Here is a 12,242-nt window from a genome sequence, read left to right as displayed (position 1 = left end):
ATGCTTCTGTCTCAAAAAGGTATTGACATTATAATAACGTTGGTTTTCTTGATTATTGCTTATATCAGATAACAACTGAAACTATAGTTAAATATTTTCTTAATAATATTATTTAGAAAACACGATAATTATTAAGTTCCAATTAATAGAAATTAAGCAAATTAGACTAATATAACATTTACCACAACATTAACTGGAGCACTTTCAACTGAAGCTAAGTCCATAGTCAATTTTTTATGGTCAGATAGACTTTCGTAAGTTCGAGATTTACTACAATCTGCCTGACCATAGAGATAATTTGGAGTCGGGACCTGGTTTTCATTATCATGAGTGGCGGGTAGCGGCGTTGTTTTATAATTCAGCAAGTCCATTATCTTTTTCGATCTTGAACTCATCCTAAAATTTTTAACAAGTTATTTAACTTAATTTTATTCAATAATTTTCAGAACAATATTTATCAAATAGTGACCCAATACTTAATATCAAGATTGTTTTCTTGATATTATACGGTTACCTTTATTTTGAAAAAGTATTATTAAGACTGATATCAAATTATAACCTTGAATATTAAAAACATTTTTATACTAAAATGACCGAACTCTTAATGATAACAAAACCGTACTGAAAATTAGTGTGATATTTTATCATAAACAGACGCAACCTCTAATTGGTAACTTAAATGACATAAAGGATTTACACATTTTAATAAAAAACAGACCTAAAACTCAAAAAAAGTAATTATAATTTGACATTTTTTGTACTAAACTGCCCTAATCGGTCATCGTTGCATAAATAATTTAAATTAAAAAAATCTTACCTGAGATTTTGACAATAGACGGACTCAATTACTAATGGGTCACTATAATATAAAAACAACACAAGTTGACCGTCGCAATCTGAGACACATAATGATTTATGTCACTGTCTCGTTACAAGCCTTGTTAAAATTTGTACGAATAAAAGAGACAAACATAGCAGTTACTCAGTCTAGGAATAAGATAGCGTAAAAATTCTGGGATTGGTAGATAGATGGCGTTGCAATAAATATATATGTTTGCTTATCTCACTTTGGGCTTAAAACGTAATTGGTCACTCTATTATTAAGCGTGCGTTATGACGTCTGCAATTGCGATGTGTCCTGAAAGAGTGAACCATTCAGCTTTTATGTTGGATTAAAACCCAACGCTGATTTTCAATGGTACCCCCTTTGTGACTGTGACGAGCCGTGACAAAGTGTTAAAAGTGACAAATAAAAATTAATTATAGTTATGTAAAATAATAAGAATATAATAAAAATAAATACCTACGTATTATAATTCATGATGTAATTTATAATTAAATAGCAATAAATAAATGCAAATTTTTAAAGTAAATGCAAAGCGAACCGTATTGCCCCTCTTTCCCCTTCGTACTATACCCCGCGCCCCTGCGTCCGCCCGTAGGTGCCGCCATCTTTTACCGAATGTAAAAAAATACCAGGACGCTAGTCTAATCCGTGCCGACGCAGGGGTTGCGTTACACTCGCTTGCTATCATAGATAATACCTATAAACTGAAACTTACTATTAATACTTTGTTTTTCCCGTTAAGTATTGTAATACTGAATAAATAATGGTGTTAAAAGTTTTAAATAAATAGAAATTAAAAAAAAAATTGACATTATAAACATAAATTGTAGCAAAAATAGCCCGATACAGCAAATAAAAAAATTAAAACGAAAAGAAGAATACTATTTATGACAATTGTAGTTGCAAATTATATAAATATAACTTATATTGATATTGTCTCATATCAATATAAGTTATATTTATATAATTTGCTTACTATATGATATTGTCTAATATCATATAAGTTATATAAATATAACTTATATGATATTAGACTCGACTCGGACGGTACGTCACGGAATAAACAGCTCTGTAAAATTCTCATAGTAAAAATAGAAAAAAACTATACATGTGTGTGTTTGTGTTTTTAAAATCATTGACTGATTTCTAAGTTTTATTTTATTGATAAAAAAAATCGTTAAGGAACTCAAAACTTCATAAATAATACTAAAAAAGTGAACCTTATACATATATACGTAACAGAAAAACTTAAACAAAATTAGTGCATAGTGACCAAACGTGATCATAAAATGAGTGTAAAATTATAAATATACAATCGTATAAAATATCTTTGTACGCAAAAGTCACAAAGATATCGAAATAAGTAACAAAAAAATTGTGTCGATAAAACTTTATAAAAATAGTAAATTGAGATTGTTATCTACCTTCGATTGTTTTTTGCGCAATAATTTGTCGTACCCAACGAATAAACATTTTGGACTTGATAAATATATGAAGAACTGGTGTAGCGGTAACAAACGCAAAGTGACAATCGATGAAATCGGGATCCATCCTCAGCTGTATTCATATTATATTTATGTTCTTTTTTTTTATTTTTTTATTTTCCTGAAAATAAATCAGGGAAGAAGACGAGGAAATTTTATATTGTGCATGTGCGGTTGTATTAATTCATAGCTAAATATGCCGCCAAAAAAAATTATGTTAACAAAAAAACGGAATTAACATGCACCAAATGCAAACTATCGGTAAAAGAGGAAGACTATCTTAATTGTGTGTCATGTACAAAAACCTACCATAAAGTATGCATCACCAGTATCGATGATATTGATAGTAATGGGACCTGGGCTTGCCACGAGTGTAAGGTAATTAGCCGACGCCGTATAAATAATACAATTACACCAACGGTTAGGAATGTAACAAAGATATTTGAACAAAATAAACTTAAAACTACCGACTGTAGATCTAATTCTTCATCTCCTAAAGACATGCAAATAACCAAACAAGACATTAGAGACATAATTAAATACAGAGCATGAGGGCAGGTTTATTAATAGATATTCGAAGCATGCTAAGAGATTTGATTCAAGAATAATTGAAATCAGTTAGAGAAGAAATAAATGGTATGGAACAGTCGATGAATTTTTTGAATAAAAGCTATGAATCTACAAAAAAGAGTATAACAATATATCAAAATAAGTTGGAAACCCTTGAAAAAGAAAACAAGAATCAACAATCAATTATACAAAATTTGCAAAATAGACTAGAAAATATGGACCAGCAAAACAGATGTAATAATATTGAAATTCAAAATGTACCAGAACATAAAAATGAAAATTTAATAACAACTATTATGCAAATAGCCAAAACAGTATCGTGTAACATAGTGGACAACGACATAGTTCAATGCACTCGCGTATCAAAAATCAATAACAACGACAAAATACCACGTTCCATAGTAATAAAATTCTCAACACCAAGACTGAGAGACACAATGTTAGCTCACGTAATTAAGTATAACAAATCAACCCAACAAGATAAAATTAACACTAGTCACATCGGAATGGCAGGAGACAAGAAACCAATATATATTATGGAACACCTATCACCAGCAAATAAAGCATTACACGCTGCGACCAGATTAAAAACTAAGGAAAAACGCTACCGATTTGTTTGGATTAGACAAGGAAAAATATTCGTGCGAAAATCGGAAACTACGGAATGCATATGGATAAAAAACCAATCAACCTTGGATAAGTTAGAATAAAATAGGAAATGTTCGATGCATGTTCAGCAAGATATAACTCATAAAATTCTTTTCGTTATCTATTTATTACCAGAACGTGAGAGGACTTCGTACTAACGCATGAGTTACTGTGTAACCTTTTGAGTTGTAGCCATGATGTTATTATACTTACAGAGACTTGGCTAAACAACCAAATCAAAGACTCCGAATTGTTTGATGCTCGTTATGTTGTCTACAGAAAAGATAGGGAAAACTCAGGCTTTCATAAAAATAAACGAGGAGGTGGTGTATTAGTTGCAGTTTTGAAAAAGTTTAACTCGTACAGATTGAAAACATATGAAGGTAAATGTGAGGAACTATGGATAAGAGTTCAACCAGCGAACAGTAATTGCTACGGAAATAATATATGTGCGATTTACCTCCCTCCACCTGTTAAAAATGAAATTCTTATACATTTCATAGAAAATTACAATAAGATCTCTGAAACCATTAAGAATGTGGTTGTCGTCGGTGATTTCAATCTAAGCTGCATAAAATGGTCTCCTAACGAACCGGACATTACTTACTTTAATAAAAATAATGTTAATGTAGCGATGGAACTTGTGAATTTTGTATGTCTCAACAATTTTACTCAACACAACAATGTTTTCAACAGCAATGAAAGAATACTAGTTTTAAGTGATAACAATAATATTAAAGGTTTGCAGGACTTTACTCCTCTAGTACCAGCTGATCAACATCATCCACCACTAGAAATATTTGTGTATATGTCAGAGATGATCCTGACGTAATCCTGGGCATCCATGCTCAGGACGTACACAACCTGAGCATGGATGCCCAGGCTGCCCTCCGAATTCTGGGGGGGGGGGGCAATTTTGCGCTCGCTACTGTTCGGGGCAAGCGGAGCAGACATCATAAGGCAACCCCTACCACCCTAACCGTGGACTTTTGCAACATAAGGGGACTCAACTCCAACTTGAACGCCGTTCACTTTCACCTTGAGACGGCGAAGCCGGCCTTGCTCTCTCTTACCCCGGGTACAAATTGGAACATTCCTTTGTACCACGAGCTGGTAAACGCACACCGCGTTTTCGTCAGAGATGATATCTGCTCTCGACGCCTCGGCAGCCTTGAAGGGCAGGACCTATCGATTATTTGGCTGCGTGTAGACTGCGACGACCATCCGCGAATCTAGGCGTGCCTTTATAGGTCCCATAGCGGTAATGCCGAAATCGACCGATTGGTTAAGCACGTCCAAATGGCTACAGATTCCATGCTGCAGCAGATCCCATCCGCAGAGATCGTAATTCTTGGCGATTTTAAGGCCCACCATGCCGAATGGCTTGGATCGCGCACTACTGATCATGCGAGTAGATCTGTTCTCGACTTCGCTTTAGCATATGATTTGACACAACTGGTCCCCTCGCCAACGCGGATACCAGACGTGGAGGATCATACACCTTCCCTGTTGGACCTTCTGCTGACTTCCCATCCAGATGGCTACCAGGTTATCGTCGATCCCCCTCTGGGCTCGTCGGACCACTGTCTCGTCCGAAGTACAGTGCCAACCTTTGACTATCCACCGTTTAATTTCATTCCTTTCACCGAATGTGATGTTAAGAAGAGCATAGTGTCCATCTCTTCTAATGCCGTGGGCGACGACGGCGCTGGCCGTAATATGATCATACCTATCCTTGAAACTATTGCTCCTGTTATTACTCATATTCTTAATGAATCCATCACTTCCTCAAAGTTCCCCGATGCCTGGAAAGTAGCCCGTATTATTCCACTCCCCAAAAAGGCTAATTCTATAAATTACTCTGATTGTCGTCCTTTCCAAAGTTTTAGAAAAACTAGTGCTCCAGCAATTATTAACATTCCTAAATAGGCATAGCCTTCTTTATCCACTCCAATCTGGCTTCCGCTCCGGTCATAGCACGGTCACAGCGCTCGTGAAAATTACCGACGACACTAGATTGGGTATGGAGAATAAAGAACTTATAGTGCTGACATTGTTAGATTTTAGCAATGCTTTCGGTATTGTCAACTTTGACATCTTATTGAGTTTGATGCGTTCTCTTAACATATCTCCATCGGTGATTGGCTGGTTTCAGAGTTATCTTAGAGGCAGAAGGCAACGTGTTCAGGTAGAGGAAACATTTTCGTCTTGGTGCTGGAGTGCCTCAGGGTGGCGTGTTGTCTCCTATTCTCTTTACAATTTTCATTAATTCTATTACTCAAAAGATTTTTTCTCTCTACCACATGTATGCAGATGATCTCCAGCTTTATACCCAGTCAACCTTGGATAACTTGCCCAGCGCTATCACTGCCATTAATGATGACCTGGCTACAATCAGTGATTGGAGCAAGTGTTATGGTTTAAAGATCAATCCATCAAAATCACAGGCCATTATTATTGGCAGTACCGCTATGATTTCAAGAGTTGACTGGACAAACATTCCTACGATTATATTAGATAATTGTACTCTACCATATAGTTCCACGGTCAAAAATCTCGGACTACTCGTGGGTAGGTGCATGTGACAAGTCACAAGAAATTTGCTTCAATTAAAATAATTTACAAATCATTTATTAAGCATTAAAAACAAAAATAGTATGTACATTTAAAATCACTAACCTCCCAGCTATATAATATATAATTCGTTTACAAACATTCTACAATAATATATACAACACAAGTGCCACATCACAACATAACCTAATACAAATATAATAATGTAGAAGAACAATATGGATTCACTTAAAAAGTCGTTACTGGAATTAACTGAGACTTTTAACACACGCATGGCAGAATTTCAAAAAGATCTGAAAGCAGTTTCACCCGCTACAAGTCCAACGTCAAATATAAATGCACAGTTCCTGACATTCCAAACATTCGTCTTGTCTGCCCTCGAGAGTCTCCAGGTACAGGTTGAGTTACTTACAATGCAGCAAGATGAATTTGAGATGAGATCCCGGAGGAAAATAATTTTAATTCACGGTGTGCCCGAAGAAAAAAAGGAAAATACTTCTTCGCTTGTAACAAAAATACTGTCTGAGCATTTCAAATTTTCACAGTTTTCTCCTTCTGACTACACCCGCTGCCATCGTCTCGGATCCTCTGCTGGAAACAAACCACGTGCAATTCTTGTCAGGTTTAAAGATGCGTCACTGCGGGATAAGCTCTGGTCTTCTAAGACGAGTTTGAAAGGTACAGGAATAACATTATCTGAGTTCCTCACTAAGACCCGGCATGAAGCATTTGTACTGGCACGAAGACTTTTTGGAATTAGGCAGTGCTGGACAAAAGACGGCTGCATAATTGTGTTAGATGCCGAGGGATCCCGTCATCGTGTGGTGTCGGTGTCGGAAGTAAATGCTATACAGCGTCCAGTGGAAGATACTTCTGAACCATCCACGGTACCGGCGAGCTCAGCAACTATCCCAAAAGGCAGTAAGGTGCCTTCGTATACTACGAGACCCAAAAGGGTCGTCAAGACATAAGGCTCTTCACAATACATAGTTTTATTACATAGATCTTTCATCATTGTTTGCTTTTAAGGTGTATTAGTTTTACACTATTTCACAATAGTTAATTAATTAGTTCAGTTCAGTTCAATTCAATATTTCAATTCTTCATTTAGATAGTTAAATAATAGTATTTATGTTTAAACTTCGAAATATATTTTTTATAAAAATACCGCACTTAGTGTTAGGTTTACTGTCACACTAATTGACGCTGACTGTTGACAGTTGTCATATTATGACAGATTGTCATAGATTATGTAATCATTTAACTACTACAATATTGTCATTTAGTGTTGATATTTAGATAAGGATTTTGTATCTGTCTGTAATAAGGATTTTGTATCTTTATTCATTTATTAATTAGATATTATTTTTTATTTTTTGCTTTTTAGTCTATTTTGCTGAACAAAGAAAGTGAGCTTATTTTTTTTTTAGATAGATATAAATTTTATCTATCTTTGTTCAGTATAGAATTTTATAAAGCATTTTTTTTTATTATACATTTTTCTTAGATATATTATTAACTTTTCTTTATGTTTTTGTTTTGTATTTTTGTATACTATGTTTTTTTTTTTTTTTAAGAAGTTGTGTGTGGGTTTCCCCTTTGTTTGTAAACAATTATTGTTAAGAATTAATATTATTATTACGTTTTAAAGCTGGTGGGTTGTGAAACACAGTTTTTGAAAACTCCATATTTATTATTATTATTATTTTTTTTTTTTTAATTCTGTTTTCTATTATATGTATTTATTTATTAATATTTATACGTTATAAGTATTTTCTTATATATTGTTTTTATTTAATTTAATCATATATTCATTTATATATTACTGTCTCAGTTATGTCATTACGCTTTGAAGAACACATATCATCTGTTACTTCGAAGTGTTACGCTTTACTCAAAATGATTTATAAGTTTAGACCATTTTTGAGTGAATCAGCGCGATCTAAACTTGTGGAGTCCTTGGTTCTGTCTCAGTTGGATTACTGTGATATTATTTATGGCCCCTGCCTTTATAAAAAGACTGAAAGGAAAATACAGAGGATACAAAATTCTTGTCTAAGATTTTGTTACAATATACCTCGATATTCACATATTACACCTTATTTAAATTCCAAGAATATATTGAATATGAAAAATCGCCGTACACTTAAATTAAATAATATCACTTTCAACCTAAAATATCGTAAAATTCCCAATTATTTGGCGGATAAACTTAAATGGTCCCAAACAAATGAATCCAATTGTAGATTGAGTCGAGTTCCACGACTAATACTGCCTAGACCACATTTGCAATCATTTAGAGGTAGCTTTCGCTTCGCAGCTTCAAAGTGTTGGAACGATATCCCACCTCCGATTAAGAACAGTACGTCTCAAAATAAATTTAAGGCACAATGCAAGCAATGGCTTCTATCAATGCAAAAGACGCAATGTGTCTGGACAAATGTGTGTAAATAAACTTAATATATTTAATTATTATTTTGATTGTAATTTATTAAAATATATATCGCTATTTACTTATACATTTTAAATATTATTATTTTTATTCAATATGAAATATTTTCCTTTTACTAGAATAAAAAAAAAAAACAAACCTCTGTTTTAATAATGCTTGTATGTTTTTTTTATTTTAGCCTATGGGCGTGTAAATTGTATTCACTTTTATTATTTGGTAATTATATCTTCGTTTACCTTTTACTGCAATGACTGTAACGCTTGTGTTGGCAGCATATGTACAAGGCGTAGACTGAAAAGCAGCCTAGCTGAGACTACGACCTTTTCACCAAATCATCAAATATCATATTGTTAACTTTTTTTTTTATGGTTTTGTACCTTAATTTTGTCTTTGTTTCTTCTTGGTGAATAAAGTTACTTATAATAATAATAATAATAATAATAATTATTATTATTATTATTATTATTATATACGATATGTGTTTTTCTCAGCCGAGAGCTGGTATTTTTGTAAACCATTTACGGGCATGGCCAAGTAAATGATCTTATTTATGTAGTCAATATGTTTTATGTAGGTTCATCCTGAAGAAAACGACGTACAATACGGCATGTATTTAGGATGGCAGCTTTTTGCATGGTGATATATTATAGCTCTCCGCTGATCACCAAGTCGTTGTCGAGTTACGTCGTTCATATCAGGATACATTTTACTAAAGTTTTCATATAATGGTGTAAGGTACGCTTTTGTGTCTGTTTCCAATTTAGTAATTTCAAGATATTTGCGTAGGATATATTTATTAACATCAGGACTCCATTTCCTACGCTTTTTTACGCCGTTAGTGGTGGGTGCAGGTTTATTGACAGAAAGTGTCGTCTGCACAACATCCTCTAAAAGCATGGTACTAGTTGATGATGGTATTTGAGAAAATCTAAATGATGAGTTATTTGAAGTTATTGATACGGTTGGGCTATTGCATGGAGACGGTGAATAGCACCCTCCTAGTTCGGCTGTAGCATTTTCGGGTTTATCCCCAGCGAGGGCCCGCCTGTTCAGCTCCTCGCTGCTGACGGTTCGCAGGCTGAAACATCCAGCGTCAGCTCCAGATGTGCCCCGGCGATAGCCCCCGGGCAGCGACATTATACGTGATCGCTTACTTCTTAGCTCCATATCGATGGGTTTGCCATTGCCCTGTTAGTCACCCGCATAGTTAATTCATTGCGGGTGTCCGCCCCCCACGTGACTCAGGTGTTCGAGTCCGGACGAAAGGTTGGACTTTGGGGGGCTTATTATTATTATTATTATTATTATTATTATTATTATTATTATTATTATTATTATTATTATTATTCTTCTTGGACTAATTAACTCCCAAATAATGGGGCAAATATTCCAGTCACACGGGTCAATGACCAAGTGTATCTGGGGAGTGAAAAAGTCAGTCAGTACAGTCAGTCAGCTCATTATCAGATTCTAAAAACTTACGTACTATTCGACAAGTATTTAAAATAGCAGCTTTTTGCATGGTGATGTATGTGAGAGGTGGTAAATCAAGAATTTTTAAACTTTGGTGTAAGTGTTTAGGTATGACTCCGGTAGTGGAAAGCACGATAGGGATAATAAAAACCTTATTTAAATTCCAGATTCTTATTATTTCTTCTTTTAATTCTGTATATTTATTGATCTTTTCCGTAATAGTTTTTAATAAGTTATGTGTGTTTGGAACAGAAACATCAATTAAGTAAGCTATTTTAGATGATTTGTTAACTAAAGTTATATCCGGTCTATTGTAATGAATCTTTTTATCTGTAAGAATTGCTCTATCATAATATATTTTTATTTCTTCATTTTCTAAAACGGGGTTGGGTTGATATTCATAGTATGGTTTTAGTGGAGTATTTGTGAGGTTATATTTGTGTGCAAGTTTTTGATGTATGTAGTGAACTATTTGGTTGTGGCGATGGGTGTAATCTGTTTGAGCTAGAGTAGGGCAAGCTCCTGTAATATGTTGTATATTTTCTGGCATTCTGTGACATTTTCGACATAAATCTGATTCTATTGATTCTTTAAGTATATATTTTTTATAATTTCTTGTATTGATAACCTGGTCTTGAATAGCAATTAGAAAACCTTCTGTTTCGGGGAAGAGGTAACCTTTTTGTAACCATTTATTTGACGCATCTAAATCTATGAAATTTTGCTCTAGATCGTGGATATGCCTACCATGTAGTTCTTTTCTTCTCCAATCTTTAATTTTTTCATTTATTTGTTCTTGGATAGTTTTAAACTCTTTATTATTATTTTTTAGGTTTAACGGTGTGAAATTATCATCAACTTCTACTATAGCTGCATGTATCTTACTGGTATTTGCTTTATTGTAGAAAAAATTTTGAATATTATGGATTTGGTTTTGCCAAAGAATTTTTAAATCAACTACCCCTCTTCCTCCTAATTTTCTTTTCAACGTTAATCTTTCTATAGCTGATTTCGGATGGTGATAATTATGTTTAGTTAGCGTGACTCTAGTTTTTATTTCTAAATTCTTAATATCTGTCTGAGACCATTTGATTATCCCGAAGGAGTAAGTTAGGACCGGAATAGCAAAAGTATTTATTGCTTTTATGAGATTTCGCGAATAAAGATGTTTTTTGCACAGCTGGTTTACTCTTTTGATGTACTCAGTGGTAAGATCTTGTTTTAATTTTGAGTGATTAATATCCTTAGCTTGAAATATACCCAAATATTTATATAAGTCCCCTTCTAACATCTCGGATATATTTATTTCCTCACTAATTTCATAATTTTTCTCAATTAATTTTCCTTTCTTTATAGTTAAAGTTTTGCATTTATCTAAGCCAAAATTCATATTTATATCTTTACTAAATTGCGCTGTAATTTTTATCATTTCTTTCATTTCTTTCACAGATTTACTAAATAGTTTTATGTCATCCATGTACATCAAATGAGAAACCGCTATGTCACGTGTTAATTGGTATACAAATTTAGAATCTGATAGTATTCTAGATAGAGGATTTAGGGCGAGGCAAAACCACAAAGGACTGAGAGAGTCTCCCTGGAAGATGCCATTCCTAATATGGATTTCGTCACAACAGATTTTAGATGTTTTTGTTGTTAAAGTTATTGTGGTTCTCCAATTAGACATGGCCTCTTTCAAAAATTTAATAATATTAGGATGAATCTTATATGTTTGTAAAATTTGAACTAACCATGAATGTGGGACACTATCAAAGGCTTTTTTGAAATCTATATATGTGACATACAAATTTCTATTAAATTTATTTGAATGTTTTAGTATGGTTGAATCTATAATTAATTGCTCTTTACATCCTCTGTGGTTTCGCCTGCATCCCTTTTGTTCCTCTGACATTACATTATGTGCTTCCAGGTGTGAGACTATCTTATTGGTAATGCAGGATGTGATTATTTTATATATTGTTGGTAGGCATGTTATGGGACGGTACTGTGATGGATCGTGGGTGTTTTGGTTTTTTGGTAGCATGTAGGTCAAACCGGTTGTTATAAAATTTGGGAGTGGAATTCTACAGTTAATTAGGTCTGAAATTATTTTTGTTAGAATATCATGTAATGACGTAAACTTTTTATACCAAAAATTATGTATCTGGTCTATTCCAGCAGCTTTCCAATTTTT

General features: G+C 33.8%; 1 protein-coding gene across 1 annotated transcript; it reads left to right on the top strand.

Annotated features, from left to right (window-relative positions):
• Positions 1-6,341: 6,341 nt before the first annotated feature.
• On the top strand, positions 6,342-7,094 carry LOC125075533. The gene has a single exon (XM_047687246.1). The coding sequence runs from the start codon at positions 6,342-6,344 to the stop codon at positions 7,092-7,094; it is 753 nt and encodes a 250-aa protein (XP_047543202.1).
• The last annotated feature ends 5,148 nt before the right edge of the window (positions 7,095-12,242 follow it).

This window comes from Vanessa atalanta, chromosome W (genome assembly GCF_905147765.1).
Source record: "Vanessa atalanta chromosome W, ilVanAtal1.2, whole genome shotgun sequence".
Taxonomy (NCBI): Eukaryota; Metazoa; Arthropoda; class Insecta; order Lepidoptera; family Nymphalidae; genus Vanessa; species Vanessa atalanta.
The sequence above is the reverse complement of the archived record's forward strand: the minus strand, read 5'-3'. Positions and strand labels throughout refer to the sequence as shown.